The following is a 20,766-nucleotide window of genomic DNA, read 5'->3' on the forward strand; positions in this document are numbered from 1 at the left end:
TAATTATAGGATAATAAGTTTTATCATAATGATGTTCACATTTGCTTAAACTCGTAAAGCTCATGGAATTTCCCTTGTTTTGTTCGGCATGAGCTCATGTTTGAACCGGTGTTACTGGGTGCCGTTACAGTCAGTATCCACTAGATGGCAGCTCTGTTTCAGGTTAAAAATAATGCAGCACTTCTCCCCCCACCCCCACCCCCACCCCCCCGTTAAAGATATAGTCAGAAAAACAGATCATATTCAGACACAAAATATTTTATTTGAAGCACTTATTTCTGACTGATATACATTATCCAACAGCTAGTTTGTTAGCCCACTCCATATGCCTTGAACAGGAAGCCTAACATTGCATCACTTTACTGTCCATCACAGCAGCAGCAAATCCATACAAAAAAAAAAGGAATTCACTGAAATACAGATGCCAGCCAGCGAAATATCAAAACCACATCCATTGTGTCCTGCCTGGAGACATTCCTAAAAAAAAGGTATCAAAAGCCATTCATTCCAAGAGTGTACCACCATTAGCTTCCATTGAAATGTGTTGTTGCAGCAGCAAACGGATACTGTGAAATGTCTAAAAGAAGGAAATTTAGAGAAGAAAATAAATGGTATTAATGTGCACTGATGCAAAGAACATTTGTTAGTGTCATGGCAGCAGGATGTCTTGTTTGTGGACGCAGTGAGGGCCGTGACCCTGACCATGTCCCAGCATTGTAGTGGTGGATTTCACCTTTGACCTAAACAGGGAGGAAACCTGCTAGCACTTGAACATGGGTCCTTTTTCTGTTTCCTTAAACACTAACAGGGAAAGGGAAAATACAAGAGATGCATCTTTATGTATTCTAAATGGCTTACTTTCCATCAACTTCCCAGACAGTGACTGTTAGCAGCTAGGGTGATGCCCTTCCTCTCAGAAAACCACCTATTGCTTTTGTTTTATTACTCAACTCTGGTGCTGTCAGTGGAGCGCTTTTCATGAGGAACTTAAATCCACAAAAGATGCAAAAGTCTTTGTCAGTTTTGATAGTTATTTATCTTTGGCAAGTGTGCTAAATGTAGGACCTGTGACACCTGTGAGTAGAGTATGCACTATAAGCAAAATAGAATTATCTGAATGCAAATGTGAATATATGAAAACTTATAAGTACATTTTTTTGTAAGCCTGAAGCCTTTTGAAGACTGTTTTGATCTTCTTGGAAATATTTGACAGTTGAAATTTAGAACTAGCTTTGCCTGAAAAGGCTTCCTGAATTACAACAGGTAAACATGCACGTTAAATGTTTTGCAAAGGGAATATTTGTGAGGCGTAAGACTGATACGGTTACTCTTTAACTGACTATAATTGGATCTGGATTCACAGGTTGAAGTCAAAGCCAGTGCCGATCAGGGTTGGAGGTGGAGCTGCAATGATTCATCGATTGATTGATTTCCTCGATAACCTGCAACTACTTTTGATTCGTTTTCTCACGGAACAATGGCAAACATTTGCTGTTTTCAGTTTCTCTAATGTGAGGATCTGACGCTCTCTTTTATAATATACAATAATAAACCAAAATATCTTTGGGTTTTGGACTGTTGGTTGTATAAAACAAGACACTCAAATGCATCTCCTTGGGGTGTGGGAAAAATGTATCGTTTCATAATTATCTGACATTTTGTTGCCCAAACAATAAAAAAAAATGCTGAAAATAATCATTAGTTGCAGCCTCAGATCGAAGAATTATTGTATTCCTTCCAAGTCAGATTCCCATTGTAGTAAATATTAAATAGCATTACAGCAGACACACCTGTCTATTCTGTCTCCTTTGCATAGAACCTGTGTTGCATCGTTCATAAGGCGCACTACGACTGCTTCCATTCTTTATACAACTTTCCACAAAACACTTCAGTCAACGAGTTAATATGTTCTCAATAATATCTATTCTATTCAAAAAAAGTGCACAAAATACACAAAATAACCTACAGTCACTGTCATCATGTCATTATCTACAGTCGGACACAATTATTATTCATTCAACTAAAAAATAAAATAAAAATCCTTTTAAGGCTTAAACCTGCAGACACATTAAATTGCCATGCAAATACACACATTCCATTGCAAGCAGGCAATGAGACACTGAGATAGAAAGCTGACATTGAAGAATGTATATAAGGTCTTCTGCTTATTCCAGTTTCGCTATTACGCATTTATTTTGTTGGTCTGGAACACACACGCACACACGCACACACGCACACACACACACACACGCGCGCGCGCAGACACACGTGCAGACACACACTCTATGTCACTTTCTCAGGCTTTTCAGGCAAAGTGAGAACAAAAGGAAACAGAACACCCTTTGCCTCCAGAGGCGCCCTCAGGGCCTCCTCAACAAAGTAGGCGTTCTCCTCCTCCACCACGAACTGAAGAGTCTGGCTTTTGTTCACACAGTAGATGCAGTTCCCGATCACGGCACACCTGAAGGGCAAATGACTTCCGAGCCTCTGCGAAGCGCAGTCGTGCCACATCTTCACGATGCTGTTGTATTTGAACACGGTGATGCCCTGCTCGCGGTTGACGTCAAAGCGGTAGATGAAGCTCTTGAACGCCACCATGTCGGTGGACTTCTTCCTGCTGTTGTTGTAGGGGCACTCCTGCCACTCGTCCCGCTTGGTGTCGTACTTCAGAAGGCGGTAGAAGAGGGAGCCCCCCGACACGTAAAGTTCTCCGCTGCAGGTCGTGGCCTCGTGGGCCACCGCGAAGGCGCCCTTGGGCAAAGGGGCCACGGCGGTCCAGCGGTCCATGCGAGGGTCGTATTTTTCCACTGTAAACAAACACTCCCCTCCAATGGCGTACAAGTAGCCATCCATGGACACGAGCTTGAGCTGGGCACGAGCTTGGGTCAGAGGTCGGATCTCGGCCCAGCGGTTGGTTATGGGGTTGTAACAGAAGACCTTGTCTGAAACCTTGCCCTTGTCCCCGTAGCCCTTTATCCCCCCTGCCACAAACAGGTAGTTATACATTGTGCAGATCCCGCACCCTTTAGTGTTTATGTCCTCGGGCATCGCAGTTAAAGGTCTCCAGTCATTTGCGGTTTCGTTGAAGTTGTAAATCATATGACTCTCCTCCAAAGACCCAACCGACAAAGGGCTCTGCGGTCGGCTGCCGCAGCGGCTCGGCGGCCGGCTCCCAACGCGATCGAACACGTCGTTTATCTCCGCCACCATCAGAGTCTTCCTCCCCTCCATTCTCTTCTTCAGGATCAGATCCCGCTCGGACCCGTTCAGGCGCCCGTACGCCGCGGGGTCTTTGAGGACCTGGAGGAAGTTGTCGCTCATGAAGCCGTAGGCGGTCTCCTTCAGTTCGCTGAGTCGCTGCTTTTTGGCGATGGTCAGGATCTCGTAGCAGTTCTCCGCGGTGATTTGCTCGGACATGGAGTCCATGGCTGCCTGGACGGCACAGGGGATCTGGAGGATTTTGGCCCCCGTGATGACATCCACGACGTTGCCCTTGCAAACATTCATCTGAGAAGTGTAAATGTAGTCGATTAATGTCGACATGGTCTTGTAACTCACTCCCTTCACTTTCAGGATGTCGCGTGACAGCCGTGCTTTGAAGTAGTCACTCTTCTCCGCCAGGACGGCCTTGTGAGCGTTGATCTTCTGCCCGCCGACTTCGATGACTAAATCGGGCTCTTTCTGGGACTGTGGATTTCCAGCTTCCTGGCTGCTGTCCCTGCGCTCGAGGTTCAATTTTAGGACTGACCAATCTCTTTCCTGTTCGGCTTGGCCAGGCAGGCCAACCGGGGAATCTGCATTGAGAGACACTTTCGCTCTGGCGCCATTGTGGATTTCACAGTTTTGTTGCGGACCTCCGTTATTATTGGAGAGGTGATACTGATCCGCCCTCGAGATGTACGGGACGTCGCCTCTCTGGTGGCCGATGTGGTTATTCTCCATCAGCTTTCCGTCCAGCAGGTATTCCTTCTCAAACACCGGAGGAGGGCTAAAATCCTGGTTGTCCTGCGGGAATCCTTGGACGTAACCGGGACATAAATTCCCATCGTTGTCAGAAGGCGTGACAAGGTCAGGGTTCACGGCGTGGAGGATGACGTCGGCCTCCACGGTGACGGCTCCTCCGTCATGCCTGCGACACTGGTTCATCTCGACGTGCTCACTTGTGACGGGAGGCAGCGCCTTCGCCGATCATGCTGAGTGGACGGACAAGCTTGTGATTGTGCTCCTCTCTGTTCACCTACAAGGGGGGGGAACAAGGAGGGAATTCAACCAAGGCCAATGAAGGAGGTAAAAAAGGGTCATGAAAGCTGCAAAAGGCTTCTTTATTCTCTAAGGGGCGCCCTTTCTCCAATAACAAACAGATTGGAAACCTTGACATTCCAAGGAAAACATGACTTTGTGCTGCCATTTCCAGCTCTGCTGTGTATTACACTCTTTTCTTAATGTGTCATCAGGTGAGTCAAAACCAACTGCAGCAGGCTTCAGCATGCAACACTTACTTTTTAAACAAAAGAAACCGATGCAATCCCCGACACGCGGCTTCTCGTGGCTGTAAACTAACTGCATGACCCACTGCAATAAACACCCTGTCTGCCCATTATTTGTGGTGGTAATCTGGAGGCTTTCAGAGCGCATGCGCAAATGGTGTTGCGCTGATGGAGGGATTAATCTCCAATAAAACTGAGAAAGGGCGTTTGTTATCACATCAAAACTCCCGTCTCTTGTCCAACGCGTTATCCGATAATGTCGGACACACGCCGAGAAAACAGCAGTTTGTTAAAGCCAGAAAGAATATAAGTAGGCTATTTGACGTTAACCTAGTATAAATTAAATTAGTACACATAAATACAGATGTCCATTAACAGTGTGATGTGATTTACCTACGTTTCCTCTCTGCGATTAAACAGCTCGGCACCAGCAGTTTTCCTGCCAGTCCGGCACAAAGCTCCGTTACGTAAGGCAGTCCGCGGTCCTGGTGATCCCAGCCAGGCTGTGCTCACTTCACCCACAGATCCGATCCCAGACCCTCTCAGCCCGCTGCTTCACGCGCCCCTGCACCGCGAGCTCCCCCCCGGGTTCAGTGGTGGAGGCGAGGCAGGCAGAAGAGGGACGCTCAAACACACATCAGTCATTTCTGGTCGCACCTCCTTCTTCAGATCAGCAAGATCGCCAACTAATTTCCTCCGGTGGAAGTGGGGAGCGCTGCCCGCTGCACGTTCGCCAACGCGTCGTCCTCCAGGAAGCGGGGAGCTGTCCAGCGTGGGCAGCAAGAGGCACTAGCTGTCGGACCTGCCAGGGCTGTGCATTTTGTTGTGTGTGTGGGTTTTTTTTTGGTACAGTTGACTACAGTGAGGCGGTCATCATTGAGCAAAACCACGCCCCTTCAGTCGGTATTAACCCTACTCTCAACAGCAGGCGCACGAGGCTCCATCTGTTAGAGATGCGACATTCCTTTACGTATCATCCCCGCCCCGGGTACCACAACATGCAAAACTCATTTCATCATGAAAAAGTGTGACCCTCTATGTGAAATAATCCTATAAAGAACAACTTAGTAGGATATTATAGCTGCACATTCAAATATAATTAAACACTAGACCCCCAAAGGAATTTTATATTACACTAACGCTATTCAAAAATCAATAGATGGTCCATTAGCACACTCCACCTGTTAGAGCATGAGACGGTTCATCATAATATATCTGTAGGACTGACTACTGATCGCTCTCTAAAGTAAATTGTGATTGTATACTTGCCCCCAAAACAGCCTCATGATGCTCTGGAAATATGAGTTACACTTTCCTTTGTTTGGAAATGATCCAGCATCATTTCTGACTAACTCCCACACGAGATACAACCGGAACCACAGTGTAAAAGTAACATTGGAGTTGGAAACGTTTGTGTTTCTACAGTGATAAAAAGAGGCACGCAGCATGTGACGAGACCCGATTAGAAATAGCACGACCTTACAGGGCAGCAGCAGCAGCAGCAGCAGCAGTTCTTTTATTCAGGGTCCATAACCTCTCCACCGAGGAGACTGCGTGTCTTAACAACTGGCCTTCAGATGTGTAAAAATAGAGGGGAGCCACCACCACCACCGCAAGGGCATCACACAACTATCAGCCTCGTGAGATTAGAGGGCATTCAGCTGGGAGGTTTTAATGCCGGGTAGTCTGAGAACAAAGACTCGTGGAAAGACTGATACGCAAAAATGAGTGATCTCCATGGAAACGTCAGGGTCAGAGAGGGGAAACAAAAGACTTCCCGTTGCAACACCCAGCCAGACAAACTGATAACTTGGGGTTGGTTCAGCGAGACCGAGGCGTTGCCACGTTTTTTCTTGAAGTTAATAAATACAAGCCAGTATTCAGTAACAGAAGTTAAATATTATCTTAGTCTCAAGTCCCCATTGTTACTACCCAAACAAATCAGATCAGACAATATTTGGATTAAGCCCAGAATGCTGTGGATTCTAGCGTGGGATCAACTCCAACCTGAAATCCTCCTATCTTTGTAAGAAACTGACAATGTAGTGAAACGCGGTTGTGCACCGGTGGACGTGGGCGTAGCAGGAGAGGAAGAGCCTTGACCCTCTCCTTGCGGCAGTGGGAGAAATGAGCAGTGAAATCCCGGAAGAGCGGTATCGGGCTCGGCTCCTTGCGGCCCCCTCAGGCACATTGCTAGTCCCAGCATGTACTGATGTCTGCACACAAGCCGAGTGGAGCACAAGTGCAAGGTTAGTTTGAGTCAAGAGAAATAAGCACACCAACACTCTCTCTCTTCCCCGGTCTAAAATAGGACTTAAATCTGTCAGCGTCAGTAAGTGGTGCTTTACATGATTTATTTTTAGCTGGAAACTTGCGAGAGAAGTTGCCATGAACTCGATGTGTATTTCCCCCGGAAGAGAATAGTCAATGAAACAATACGTTAGGCTGTATAATGACACATTGTGGAGATAAAACTCTCAGAACTGCATGCATTCTTCGAAAAATCTGGTTGAAATGAAGTACACAAGGTTGCTCAATAAAACAGTTTATGCATTTGTTAATAGACAGAAGTAAATACAAATTGTGACAAAAGTATAAAGCTTTTTTTCCTTTTTTTTTTTTAAATATCCTTATGTGAGACAAAACGATTCATTGGGGAAATAAATCTCTCCTGGTGATGACAACACTTTCATGCCTTTATTATTAGAAACCTGGCCAGCCAGGGATCCTCATCAAGCCTTCCCGAACAGATTCAGTCATCCATATATTTCACCTTTTTATTCCCATCCCCCCTTTTTCCCTCTCTGTTTCCCCAGAATGGTAGAAGCACCACGCTGGCACAAAAGATGACCCCGAAACTCTTACAAACATAATCCTGAGTTGTCATACTTCATATTTACAACTCGGGGCCTCGACAGATGACCTACAGGTCTGGTCGGAACCCTAATCTTAATAAAACTTTTAGGTAACAGATTGAAAGCCCCATCGTTTCCTTACACACCTTTCATGACGTCATCGACACTGATATGAATACTGCAGCCCTATACAGTCAACTGGTATGGCACAAACACTGGAGAGTAATGTATTAGCCATGTTACAGAAAGAAAAAAAAGAGAGCTTTCAGTGTTTTCCAACAAGTATACAGTACATCCTCCGACTGGTCCGGAGGCTGTTTGCTCCGTCAAGCATCATGATTGAGTGGTTATATTAATCCTTTGTTTTTCCTTTCATGGTAGGAGACATCATTAGGAACATCATCTGGAGTATTGTGGAGCGCTTGACGCACTTCTCGTTTCAGTTTTGATCGCTCCCAAATATTCCGTGACGTGTAACAGATCTCCTGTGTGAGAGTTGTGAGCAGCACTTTTGTTGAAACCTGAAAAGAGACAGAGGATACAGGTAAGATACAAGTATGCATTACTTGGTTATAGTTATTTGTATATTGTAATTTCCAACCTACTGAGGCACTGTGGGTGTCACATGCTGAGCAAGGGGATCTGCCAGATCATGATGGTGGAGGTGGTGTCCTCGTGGCGAGACTGTTTGGTCTTTTTGCTGACCCTGCGGTGGCCGAGGCCTCCAGACACCACCAGCAGAGAGCTGACGTCCACCTTGCTGGCCCGGCGGCCCCTCTGGTGATGGGCCGGGTCGTGGAGCACGTCGTAAAGGGCCCCGTCCTCGGGCCCATGCTCCAAAGAGCCCTGGGACGGCGCTAGGGAGCCGCAGGACGACGAGGACAGGGAGTCCCGGAGAGCCATGGCGGTGCAGCCCGCCTCTCCCAGCCACACGCCCCGTCCCTGAGGGGCGGTCGGGGCGGAATCAGAGGAGGGGGGCTGGGTGTTCCCCCCATCATAGTCGTCCACATTCTCTGTTGGCTGAGCTGGGGTGGGCGGGGTGGAGGACGACGCACCAGAGGACCGGTTGCACACCGCGGCAGCCACGCTGAGGAACTTGACCGGACCGTTGTGAGCGTGTAAGGACACCATGCCCCGACCTGACGACAGGCACAGACCCTTTAATAGTCACCGAGGACGTTTCACACACTTGGGAAATGAAAATAATCCAGAGTTTCGGGACTGTGTCTAAAGTACATCTGAACATGCAATACGGTGCTGCGTCGGCGTTACCTGTGACTTTGGGGATCCCCTGCAGCCTGGGGACAGAGAGGGCCACAGTCACACCCAGGTTGGTCCCCACCAGCAGCAGACCATGACAGACCAGCAGACTACTCACCGACACTCTCTGGTTTCCTGTGGGGGGGGGGGGGGAGAAAATGTATCAAATGTATTTTTGAAATATTGAGAGAGTGATTGAAGTGTTGAGCATGAACCGCTAGACCTCACACGGATGGACGGTAATCAAGCATCACTTGTGTATCCTGGAGAAACCAGAGAACTGCATAGTTAATGGCACACGGCCACTTGAATACAGCTCGATGCGCGGGAGGGAGGTGTGTTGTTTTTTTAAGCGACTGGCGGCATTTCGGCAGCGACAACGGTTATCCGTCTCCAGGGCAACGTAAAAAGAGGAGCCTGGATGAAAGCAGCTCTTTTCAAGCGTCTGAATGCAGAAAAAAAAAAAATGCACCATTATGGGCCCGCTTTGACTCAGACAAACAAACACAAAAGTGTTTTGTCATAGGAGGAGTGAAGCGTAATGCTGTAATTAAAAGGAAAGGCGCTTGGGACAATCTGAACTGACCTTTTCCCTTCTGGTCAGAAAAAAAGGAAAAGTCTCTGTGATGCCTCTTTGGACTGTAAAAAGGCGTGATTGTTAGTTTAACTGCACCTCTCAACAAGGACGGCAGTAAAGTCAGGCTCGCTGTGTTAGGTGACTTATTATGTGGAATTTGGCACTCGTCTCAGACCGGCGCCACACAGAAGCCCTGTCAGGACTAAGCTGTGCAACAAATGCTATCGAGTAACACTTTTTTATCATCACTTTTTATGATTGTAATAAGAATCTGGGTTTTTTTTGTTGCAAAAACAGCCTTTTGGGTCCCGCTATGTGGGAGGCGAAGACTGTCATGAGTCATTACTGCTGCAACAGCTTGACTTGAATTTCCTCCCTCAAAGTAATCCTCTTGGGGTTTAGGGGGAAAAATTACTGCCAGCCTCTCTGCCTGACCCCCTCACTAAAGCTGACCCCTTGCATGGGGGCACACACACACACACACACACACACACACACACACACACACACACACACACACACACACACACACACACACACACACACACACACACACACACACACACACACACACACACACACACACACACACACACACACACACACACACACACACACACACACACACACACACACACACACACACACACACCATACTTCCAGGAATCAAGCCAGATAGGCAGGCAGGTACAGTTGAAGACTGGGCCCTGCCCACATGTGCTTCTAATGAGGGCCCGGAGTTAGCAGGAACGCACGGTCTGCTGGTCGGGGGCCTTGCTCAACTTCCTCCTTTCATAATATTTGGAGTTCCCCACCCAATGGGTGAACTAAAATAAACCCAGAGTGAACGTCAACACGGCCCAGCTCTGGCGCTGATCCTACACCAGAGCACCACTTTGATCCGCACTTAGTCCCGACAAGCAACAGCAGGAGGGAGGAGCAAATCCCAAGCGTTACAATAATACACTTGATCGGCCATTCAGTCTCGAAATAACTCAGATCAGCAATGTCAGTAATTGCCATTTCAGTCGGCCTATATTACGCCTATTTTAATGCTGTTGGAAGTGTTCTAGGTCCTAAATTCACACCCACATTTTCTCTCAACAGATTACAATTTTGAAACACACTAAGAGCCACGTTTATGGCTCTGTGAGCATGTACTTAGGGACAGCAGTGCTTTGAACTAGATGCTAACGCTAGCATGGCAACATGCCGACAAATTGACAGTGTTAAGACGCTGACGTTTAGCAGGTACAACGCGTACCGCGTTCAATTTTAGTTTAGCACGTTAGCGTGCTAACGTTGCCGATTGAGAGGATCAGAGGGTCATCAAAATGGTTACGATTCATCCTGAGGGGAAAATGAATGTACGGACTGAATTTCAAGGGACTCCATCCAATAGTTAGATATCACTAAATGCCACGGTCCCCAGAGGATGAAGTCAGGAGGCTTCATCCTCTGGGGACCGTGAACATCTGTATACAATCTTATAGAAATCTACCGAACAGTTGTTGAGATTTTTCAGTCCGGACCAAAGCGTTGGAATGACCAATCGACAAAAAAAGGGGAAGCACCATAAGGTTTTAGTCGGAAAGTTAACTTCGCACATATCTTAAAATCATCATACCTCATAGCTCACTGATCATGAGGAATCTTAACTTAATTTCCTTGTCAATCTGAAACATCTCAGAGGAGAAAAAGCAAATGAGGACGAGTTTGAACCAGAGCTTCTTCACACTGCAGCTACAGCCTGTCATCCAGTCCTTGTATCTCTGAGAGAGGTGGATGTTCTCTCCTAAAAAAAAAAGAAAAAAGTGTCTTATCCGTGTTGGGACGTGTGCAACATTGGTGGTGTACAAACAAAGAAGAGCTGGAGGTGTTATTTACTGACCCCCCCCCCCTGATGTTTGTCCCCCATTAAGCCATGCATGGCTGCCTATTTAGGTCACAGAGCAACAGACAAAGGCAGACTAGAGCCTCAGCGCAGCAGCCTGCCAGCTCGCCACCTTCCTCTGAGACGGTCTGCTTTGATGGAGAACCGCTGCCTTTTGAAGTGCTTATTAGGAGCTTTTTTTTAAAAGATTTTACTAAATTTGAACTTCATTTGCATTATAATTCTCCTAACTTTTTTTTCTCAAAGACAAGCACTTTATGAATATTTCAGGACTACTTTTCAGCTTTTGTACTCGTCCTGAGGTGGATCCTCGTCCCACTTTCCTTTGAGATTCAGTGGGTATCACAGAGGTTCAATAAAATATAAAATACTCCAACAGGGATCTCTAATAACATGTCTAACTTCGAGGAAAGTATATATAAATATATTTTCAGATTAATACTTGGGAATGTACTCAATTAGTCTAAAACATGAGCTGCACACGATTCTTTAACAACCGCGAGCTATGGATTACATCGGAAACGACTGCTATTACAGCACATTAGCTCACCGTCTGTTGAGTGTCGGGAGTTAGCGGAATTGCTCCAACATGCATGAACATGAGAAGGATTACTCCACCTAGAGCATCTCCTGCATTCAACACTGGACCACTTACAGAGGCATTCACGCTGAAGACAACGCCCCATTTCTCCATTTGTGAGCCTGATTGTGTGTTGTGTGCCAAGGTTGCGTTAGGTGTTGTAATACAATACACCTTCTTAACAATGTGGACTTCCTGGAAAATAGGAGATCGGAAATCAAGAGTATGCATGTCAAATCTTGTCATTTTCTGCAAAGCTGATAATATCCTTAGCTTTTGTCTCAGTAAATGCAGATTAATGGGAGCGCAGAATTGCACATGAACGCTCCATCACAACGACTCCAGCACATCGATTTGCAGGCAGTCCCTCTTGTCCAAACAGTTTGGATGGCACTTCCAATTACATCAGAGGTCGTGCAGTTTTGGGGGGGGGGGGGTCTCAAAGAACAGATCTCAGAAGACCAGGGAAAGAGCGGCATACAGGTGGACTTCATGAAACTGCTTCACCAAAAACGCTGCTATCAGAAGGAAGTGAGCGCTTAATGGCGAGGCCCAGAGGATGAAAGCTTTCGAGTGTGGTCGTCTGTCCCGGAACCAGCTTCCTCTGCGGTTGCATGGATCCTATTAGCAGTGAGGTCCCAAACCGGGCTGCTTTTATCATTCACATCTGTTTGACAAGGAGGCCCTTCTACTTGTTACTCTAAACACTGGCTATCAGAGGGAGATCCTCCCACAATATCAAGTCAGCGTGGACGGCTGGTCGTTACATTTTTCACATGCAATTAGGGATTTCCTTCAGTAAACTCGGGGTTTGTAAACGTAGTATTTCTGCTATTGCCAATACAGTTTATAAAATGGGTTGCAGCAGTACTGTGAACCATTGTGCCACTTGGAACAACTTGTAGCCATGGATACGAAAAGCGGTGAGCGGATGGCTCCTTCACGCGGTCTGTATTTAAGCCTCGACATTATTGGATTCCGTCTTCATAGCTGCAAGTGGTATTTAAAACTATCTCCCCAAAAGCCAATTACACGAGATGTGACACTCGGCTGCTGATTTATAAATGCTGCTTGAAGTGTCCGATGAAAAGAGCGAACCTGCTTCAGCAGATGTTACGCAACCTCCAGACATTCTCTTTCGTTGCCTCTCTGAATGTTATTGCTACCTTGCGGCAAATAATAGAGAAGTCGCTCTGAAGACTAGCTAGAGCAGCGCTGGGTTAATAACAGCACTTTGCAATGAGAAGCCCGAAGATGAGATCGCACAGAACAACTGCGGGCTAGTCATTGACTGCACACCACAAGACACATACAGATTGAATCATCAGAAACCAAAAACACAGATCAAAACCTCATACACTCAATACACTGGAAGGAGGAAGCCAATCAATAAATCCATATAAAACTTCGAGGCAACATCAGGCCAAACCACAGCTGTCTGCATTTCTAAGCGTGCCGGAAAGAGAGACTGAACAGCGATTGGTCTGCACTAATCCTGACTTTCTACCAACAGAAGAAGAAACTACAATCATCCTTTTTTTGTGTTTTTGGGTCAAGCTGATGTAACACAGCAGCTTACAAGATCCAGAGCAGCAGCAGCAGCAGCAGCAGCAGCAGCACCGCCCCGACGACTTCAGCCCGGGACACTCGTCACAGTAACAGTCATTGGGTTTGACGTTTGACTTAAAACACACATGGCAGGAAACTGTTGCACAATCACAACCAACTGCCGCACACCAAATACAATACCATCTACTGTGATGACAACAATCGCCTTAGCAACACAACTAATGTCCGTGCTGAAGCACACGTTCAAGAGTTCTCAACAGTGTTGTGTCTCGATGCAATACACTGTACGTTACATACAGGATAACTTCCAACTTCTTGAGCTTCTCAGACAAATATTTGCTCCCCACAATTCCGCCTTATCTTGTATCAAATAGTCACAAATGGTGAAATACGGCTCATTTGTCTCGCCTGTGACGCAGTTGGGCAGATATTACTACGGAGTGATGACAGGTTTACATCTGGAGTGCACAGTCGGAGAGCAAAGGTGGAACATTACAGCGGAATGATGGAAGTAAACTGCCTTTCAAAGCAGGAACTAACCACTGTTCTCATCTGTACGGCTCTCACTCGTAAGACTAGATCTTGTAAAATGAAATGGATACTCCTGCATTCGGATTTATTTTTAAATCGAGATGGCTTTGGTTTTAATTGTCATCACAGTTCATATTGTTTTGCCAGAATAACATTCTGATCGACCGAGTTACAAATTTAACTTGAACTAGTAGCTCAGCTGCAAATAAGCCCTATATTTCACATTGTGATGTCATAATTCCTGTTGTCTTTGTTTGGCCGTTTGTCAAAAACGATGTCTCATGATTTGTTTTTACAAGTGTTCAAGTCTGGGCTGGAGTTTCCCTTTTTGACGGCGCCTTCCAGAGCACACAAAGTTTCCCAAAAGTGACTTGAAGAGGTCAAAAGTTTCCTTCGTGCAACTCAGGAATAGAGACAAAAATGAGAGGTTCCCGATTCCCTGTTTAGACTACAGGAGGACGAGCGCGTGACAAAGCTGCCATAACAAGAGCTGTCTAGATGAGCACCTACGCTGATGTCAGCTAATGACAGCCACAGGCAGCACTTTGAAGCCATGCAGTTGTCGGACCTACACAGCAATCCACAAATGCTGGGCTGCATCTGAATAAGTATATTTGACGAGAAGATCAAAGATCAAAAAGAGAGAACAACTAGAATGAGCTGTTCTTCTTCAGACAGTTTGATACTCTCTAAAAGGTTTCAGTCTCAGTCAGGGGGGGGGGGGGTTGAAGTGGTGAATGTGGTTTGATTGACAGAAGGTTCATCCAATCACCTGACAAGCTTTTATTTTGAAAGTGCCACCCCTTTCTAAACAGTTTCCAGTGAAGGCTTCCCAAATGGTTCTGTGTAACAAACCATCTCATCGGGTGGGTCAGGATGTTTGTGTTTAATGCTTTTCTTTTAACATCGTAAACCTCCAGGACTGACTTTGGAGACGGAACGAGAAGATCTCAACCAGATTGTATTTGTCCAACAAAAATAAAATGTTGGGGATGGGGGGACGCAGAGAAAAGGAAAACAGTAAAAACAAAGCCATGTGGGCTGACTACATTCTGTCTTTGATGCTGAACTTTTGAACTATAGACTTGAGGCGTCACTAAAAAGATTTTCAAATCTGTTTATTTGAACAGCATAGTTGACCCTGGATAGGTGAAGGGACGCATGTCTTACCCGATAGTGTGTTGTGGACAGGTGTGGCAATGTTAATGTCCTGCAGGTGCTCCAGGGTCTCGGTGTGGAAAAGGCGCAGAGTGGAACCTGAGCTGAAGGCGATCCAGATGCCCACTCCAGCCACCACCATGTGGGACACCACCATGCCCTCTTCCTGGTGGGCCTCCAGCTGCCTCTGGATGAAGGGGGACAGGGCAGAGTGACAGGCCTTAGGCATTACCTACTGCACATTCATAATAAATCCAGCCGCAGGGAGGATGTCTACCACCACAGTAACACAAGCATTATGAAGAGTGAGTGTATTAAAAATAGACTTCTAAGGACTTTTTCAGTGGTATAAGGTTGTTGTCTGTTTGACAGTCTGCCCATGAGAGAACACTGACTCCCCAAAAGAACAGCACTGTATACCGTCGTTATTGACATTTTAAACCCAGGCTAAACACGACAGAGGCTGCAGGGTTTCTTGTGTTTGCTGTGTGACTACAAATTAGATAAACTAAGCAATCAACCCACAGAGAGTCTGTCCCAGACTGTTTAGACTACTGCAGCACATGTATTGTTAGTGGTTGTAATGTCTGGGACCCTGTGATTATGCTTTACCATCCAAATGGTATCAAAAGATTCACAAAAGATTCTACAATAAAGCAACAATGCTTTTTTTGGGGGGGGGGGGGGGGGGGCAAATGCCTAACTATTAGCAAGATAAATGGCTATTTCTATATAGCTGTTCTTAATGCTTCATTCTAAGTCATCGGTGCCATCGGGACTGGATTCCACACAAAATCATGCAGGATCGCCAGAAACTCCTTCAGCTCAGAATCCTGGTCGTATTTCTGGGCACACTGGAGGGACCGGAGGCACGGGAAAACCAGGACCGTGCGTGCGGGGGAGACTGTGAGACCCTGCTGCAGTACGATGTGAGGTTTTCTAAAAGGTGCTTTGAAACACTACCGCCTTTGTCCACAGGAACCGCCAAAACCAACACAAAATTAAAGTTTTTGTAGTAGCTTTAAATTAAATCAACTTTCTTGAACTCTTGATTTCACCTTTCTTTCATTAGTGTGGACAAGAATAGCTTTAAATATGTGCAGAGTGTAATTTTGAATTCTCTGGGCATGGACACCAATAAACTGGGCTTTTTCCATCCCCACTGGTTACATAATCTCACCACACATTGCTGCACATGTAGGTGGAGTTATATTTGGCGAAGGAGAGCCCGTTCACAAGTGTGTCAGTACAGTACAGTGTTAACGAAGGAGCATGAAATGTTAGTGCAATGCGCTGCATTTTGTTTTAGCACACATTTTTAACCATCGTCATTTAAATTGTAACAACATTTGATTATTTATTACATACCTTTTCAAATTTAAGTCTAATTTCTCTGCATCCATCTCACCATTTCATCCTCTCTCTCTCTCTGTTTAACTTACAGTCACCACTCTGGTGTAACTGAGTCCTCAGTGAGGAGAAGAGAGTGAGACAGGCAGGTGGTCCAACGTAATGAGCTTAATGAGGCTAAACGGATTATTAGTGAGTGCATGTCACAGGAACGTTACTATTCCCGGACGCATGGCAGGTGCTTCCGTTCCCTAAACCAGGCCAGAACACACACACACACACACAATAGCATCCATATTCCAGGCTATGGAATGAAGAAATCACAGGAAGGGAAATGAGGCACCTTCATCTGCTTGTGATTCTTTATACTTTTAGTAACAGCAGTTTACACTCGTAAATCTCTCTAATGTGCCTTAAATGTTACTCTGTACTCTTTCCGACAGATATACGAGGGTTATTTACACCACACACATCTGTTGAACTGCTCCGTTTATGATGCAGACATGGTGTGCAATAGTAGCCTCCAGCAAGGGTTACATACCTCCACACAGTGTGTGTGGGCACTGATGATGAAGACCTGTCCACCTGTTGAAGCCCAGAGGTGCTCCTCCACGGCCAGCATGGCCTTGACCGGGAGGACCCCCAGTTTCAGCACCTTAGGCTTTTCGCAGCTCCACGAACCATCTGTAACAACAAACACAATACCGCCACCTCAGCACTCAAGCAAATAGACAGTCTGCATTTCACAAAACGCAGTTTAAATGCAAACACAGAACTCATATATATATATATATATATATATATATATATATATATATATATTCAGAAAGGATCAGTACTGTGCATCTCTGCTATTAGTGTTATTGTATTCTCCTTTGCAAAGTAGCCCTCTAGTAATTATCCATGTAATCGTTAAAGAAGAATGGTTTACACTTCATATGGAAGACACAATAACAGACACTCTGTCTTTATAAGCGTCGGCTGAAAAGGTCATGCGCATTTATGGCTCCGCTAATGCTGGTGGAGAGGCCATTGATGGTTTTCACAGCCTTCACTGTGAATATAGATGGGCTGCGAGGCATTAGTCAGAGCTGAGCTCTATCCCACTCGCACCTCCTACACACTCGGTTCTACATGTGCCTGGGCACCCACGGTGTCAGCTCTACCGCAGTGAAACAACCCCATGCAGTGCCTTGATAAATAGCAACACATTACATGTCTTCAACCATTATCGTGTGTATACACCGGCTGAGATTGCAATCAATGTCGTCATCCAATAAGGGGCCAATAGACGTAAAAAAGTTCCAACATTTGATCGATTTTAATAGGGCTTGGAAATAAATGGATATCATACAGATATTGTGATGAGAGACTAGATATCAACTTGGATTTTATTAGATGATTATTTATCAAAAATGCCATTGTTAAAATATTTGGTAAAAGCACCAATAGTCAACCTCACAATATCGTCGCATCAAGGTATTTGGTAAAAAATATTGCGTTACTTGATTTTCTCTGACATGCACTTTTGCTTTGCCCTGTGTGAATACAGGCTTCATTTCCTCCAGATACCACATTCCCTGAGGTAATCTAGTCCAGGAAGTGAATGAGGCCTCACCAACGGCGTTGTTAAGAGAAGGCACAAAGGCGGCTATTGAAGGCCGAGGTGCCACGCAGGGAGAGGCGTTCTTTCAGAGGTACAGTAATGACTGGGGAAGTGAGGGCACTCTCCCACTGAAGGGGCTAGGTGGGATTAGCATTCCAGCAGTGCCCCGTGTATATTATTGTAACAATCATACTGTGTAGGTAGATGAGAGAGAGAGAGAGAGAAAAAAGAAATGGGAAAAAGGGAAAGGAACAGTGGAGAAAAAGAAGACGGCGTGCCAACTTGCAGTCTTACGTAAGCCTGCCCACATCCCTCACTTCTTAAACTGTAGCATTCCTTCAAGTCAGTGTCAGCTGGAATAAACTACTCATCACAGTGTGTGTGTGTGTGTGTGTGTGTGTGTGTGTGTGTGTGTGTGTGTGTGCCCAAACAGCAGCACACAAACCAGATAGTGAACGCTGATTAAATAAGCCAATCATCTTTCATCCTGTGACATCGCTTGCAACAAACAAGACGTTACGCACCGTACCCTCGACGTGAAGAAGTAGGTGATGCAGAATAAAGCGGGACGGAGTTTATGTTCCGACTGTCTGGCTGTGACGTACGACCTTTGCCGAATCATTGCCGCCTCCTCCTCCTCTCTCCGTCTCTCACACAGTCAGTCACAAAGGAAACAGCCAGCATGGCAGAATGAGGCCGAGCGGCCAGCTTCAGACACGCTGCGTCTACAGCGGGAGAACTCGGCCCTGACGGCTTTAAAGACAAAAAGCAACATCCCCAATCCGCTCGCTTGAGTCTGATGTCTCGTCACTATTCACTGCGAGGGTTGCCTTCGAACACGCGACAGTTTAACATCAAAAGAACAACAGCTGATCATTTTCCTGGTTTCCGCTTGCTTTCTTCTCTGCGATGTAAACCGTGAGTCTACTTTAAATGCTAATGGGGTACAGGCAGAGCCTTTCACCGTGATGAAGCACTGGAGCAGCGTTACAGCGGGGGACGGTTTCCCTACCAAACTATGCGGGATGACTCATCATTTTGGCATCAAGCAACACGTTCAAGTGACAGAGCTGTTGAAGGGAACAATGATCTAGGAGCAGGATCTTTGTGTTGGAATTCATTCGACTCACCAGTGGTGACAAATGATGAAAAGCGGCTTCTGAAACAGCCAACACTGGCATACTCTGTGCAAGTGTCTCGTAGCTGGTGTGTGCGTGTGTGAGAATGAAGGTGGGGGGAGAGGCGACATGTGCATCAAAACAAGGAGAAATGAGTAACCCTGAACATTCCTGAACGGTTGCATACATCTGGTATGTTTCTTCCAGGCAAACTGTCGCTCAACTGTGGAATGAGCGAGAATAGTTTTCCACCTGTGCTTCTGTCCTCAGGCCATCATCCATATTCTCTCTCTCTCTCTTTAGCGCACACAGACCAACAAAAGGGTAAAGAAAAATTGAGTAAGGGCACTTAAAAGTTCTTCCTTTGGAGATTCAATTTGAGTCATACGAGCGCATGGAGAGGAAAGAACATTTGTGACTGAGGTTGGTAAAACATGCCTCTGGCAATGGTGGCATCACAGGAGGATAGGGATACCGATATTTGACAGGGAGTCGGTTCGGAAATGTGTGCTTATCTTAACCCACATTGTGACCCAGAGGAAAAAGCAGACAGAGAAAATGAAACGCAGAGACAGAGAGAGGAGGCCCTCTGTTTGCACCGCTATGAGAGCCAATGAGAGACGGAACAGCACACAGAATGGAAAAGACTGTGGGAAGAGTGAAGCTCGGATCCTCTCCTCTAATGGGACGGAAGACGTTAAATAGGTCACCGAGAACAGATTGGCTTCTCCCAGACAACCGAGCAAACGGGAACAGAACCTCAACAGAGCAGACCCCTGAACCTCGAGCTCCACAACTTTGCATTGTAGCACGTGAAATGTCCTGCCTATAATTGGAAAAAGTAAACCAATATGGTGCTGGTGGCATTTTGGTAGATTAGGTGAGCAGAAGTGTGTTAGAAGCGGTTAAATCGAACAACAAAGTTGCCAACAGTGCTCCTATTCATGGCCAATGGTTAAAGTTACAAAACTCAGGTCTGGTGCAGACTAAATATTGGAGGTAAACACTGTCAACCTACACAGTTTTTAAAACCAAATCTAATTAACTCAATGAATGCATTTCTGTTTCGCACAAAACCAGTAATTTACCTCGTAGTTACCCTAATTATAGCTGTTTAAGAGTATCAACACACATTGCGGAGGAAGAACTGAGACACTATAACGGAGGAGGCACGCAAATTGACAAGTCCCTCCCCTCCTGAAACACACACCTGGTGATCTGGAGTAGACGGCCACAGAGCCGCTGACCAGGCCGACGTACAGACAGTGCTTCTTATGGACCAGGCTGGTGACGGTGGACTTGTCTGGGGTGAAGAAATGCTGCAGACGGACTTTCTTGGACCGTTGGCTGCTCTTGTACACAATGATGCTGAACAGGACAGGAGATGAAATCAGATCAAACTCAATACAGCGTGCGTCTTTGATGCGCACGGCTATCTGCATGTTGCAGTTTGAACGCTACATTGCATTACGGGCAATTGAAGTCAGTGGAGGAGTATCATAAATCTATTGGCCACTAATAGTGATTAACTGCGGTGCTAAATGAAAAGGCGAGGAAAAAAACGCTTCGAGTTCTTTGATGCTGACATTCACCATTAAAGCATGCATAATTAAAACCTGACATTTATCATTTATGGATGCAGAATTAAAAGTCTGCCTTCTTATTAAAACAGTAACAGTGTGCATGGTGCGGGTACAGATGACTTTAAAAGTTTCACAGAAATAGGTTTATTGTAACTTGTAGAAATTGAAAGATAAAGGAATGCAGACGCCGTATTGAAA

At 45.9% G+C, this 20,766-nt stretch overlaps 2 protein-coding genes across 3 annotated transcripts in view; both read right to left on the reverse strand.

Moving 5' to 3' along the window:
• Positions 1 to 248: 248 nt before the first annotated feature.
• Positions 249 to 5,213, reverse strand: kbtbd11 (kelch repeat and BTB (POZ) domain containing 11). Of its 2 annotated transcripts, none has more exons than XM_079174863.1 (2): positions 4,885 to 5,213; positions 249 to 4,237 (listed from the first exon to the last, which is right to left on the reverse strand). In XM_079174863.1, exon 2 carries the CDS (start codon positions 4,144 to 4,146, stop codon positions 2,284 to 2,286), a length of 1,863 nt encoding a protein of 620 aa, XP_079030989.1. In that variant the 5' UTR covers positions 4,147 to 4,237; positions 4,885 to 5,213; the 3' UTR covers positions 249 to 2,283. The 2 variants fall into 2 exon arrangements, with proteins under 2 accessions (XP_079030989.1, XP_079030988.1); XM_079174862.1 differs by having other exon boundaries at positions 4,881 to 5,213.
• A 1,825-nt stretch (positions 5,214 to 7,038) lies between these two features.
• The window catches only part of arhgef10 (Rho guanine nucleotide exchange factor (GEF) 10), a 43,475-nt gene continuing 29,747 nt past the window's right edge, over positions 7,039 to 20,766 (reverse strand). Inside the window, exons 25-30 of the mRNA XM_079174229.1 lie at positions 20,196 to 20,353; positions 16,803 to 16,945; positions 14,924 to 15,098; positions 8,615 to 8,737; positions 7,948 to 8,481; positions 7,039 to 7,863 (exon numbers count right to left, since the gene is read on the reverse strand). Of these exons, the coding sequence (XP_079030355.1) occupies positions 7,964 to 8,481; positions 8,615 to 8,737; positions 14,924 to 15,098; positions 16,803 to 16,945; positions 20,196 to 20,353 (1,117 nt within the window). The 3' untranslated portion in view covers positions 7,039 to 7,863; positions 7,948 to 7,963. The remainder of the gene's footprint in view (positions 7,864 to 7,947; positions 8,482 to 8,614; positions 8,738 to 14,923; positions 15,099 to 16,802; positions 16,946 to 20,195; positions 20,354 to 20,766) is intronic.

The sequence above is a fragment of the Pholis gunnellus genome (assembly GCF_910591455.1).
Source record: "Pholis gunnellus genome assembly, chromosome: 15".
NCBI classification, from domain to species: Eukaryota; Metazoa; Chordata; class Actinopteri; order Perciformes; family Pholidae; genus Pholis; species Pholis gunnellus.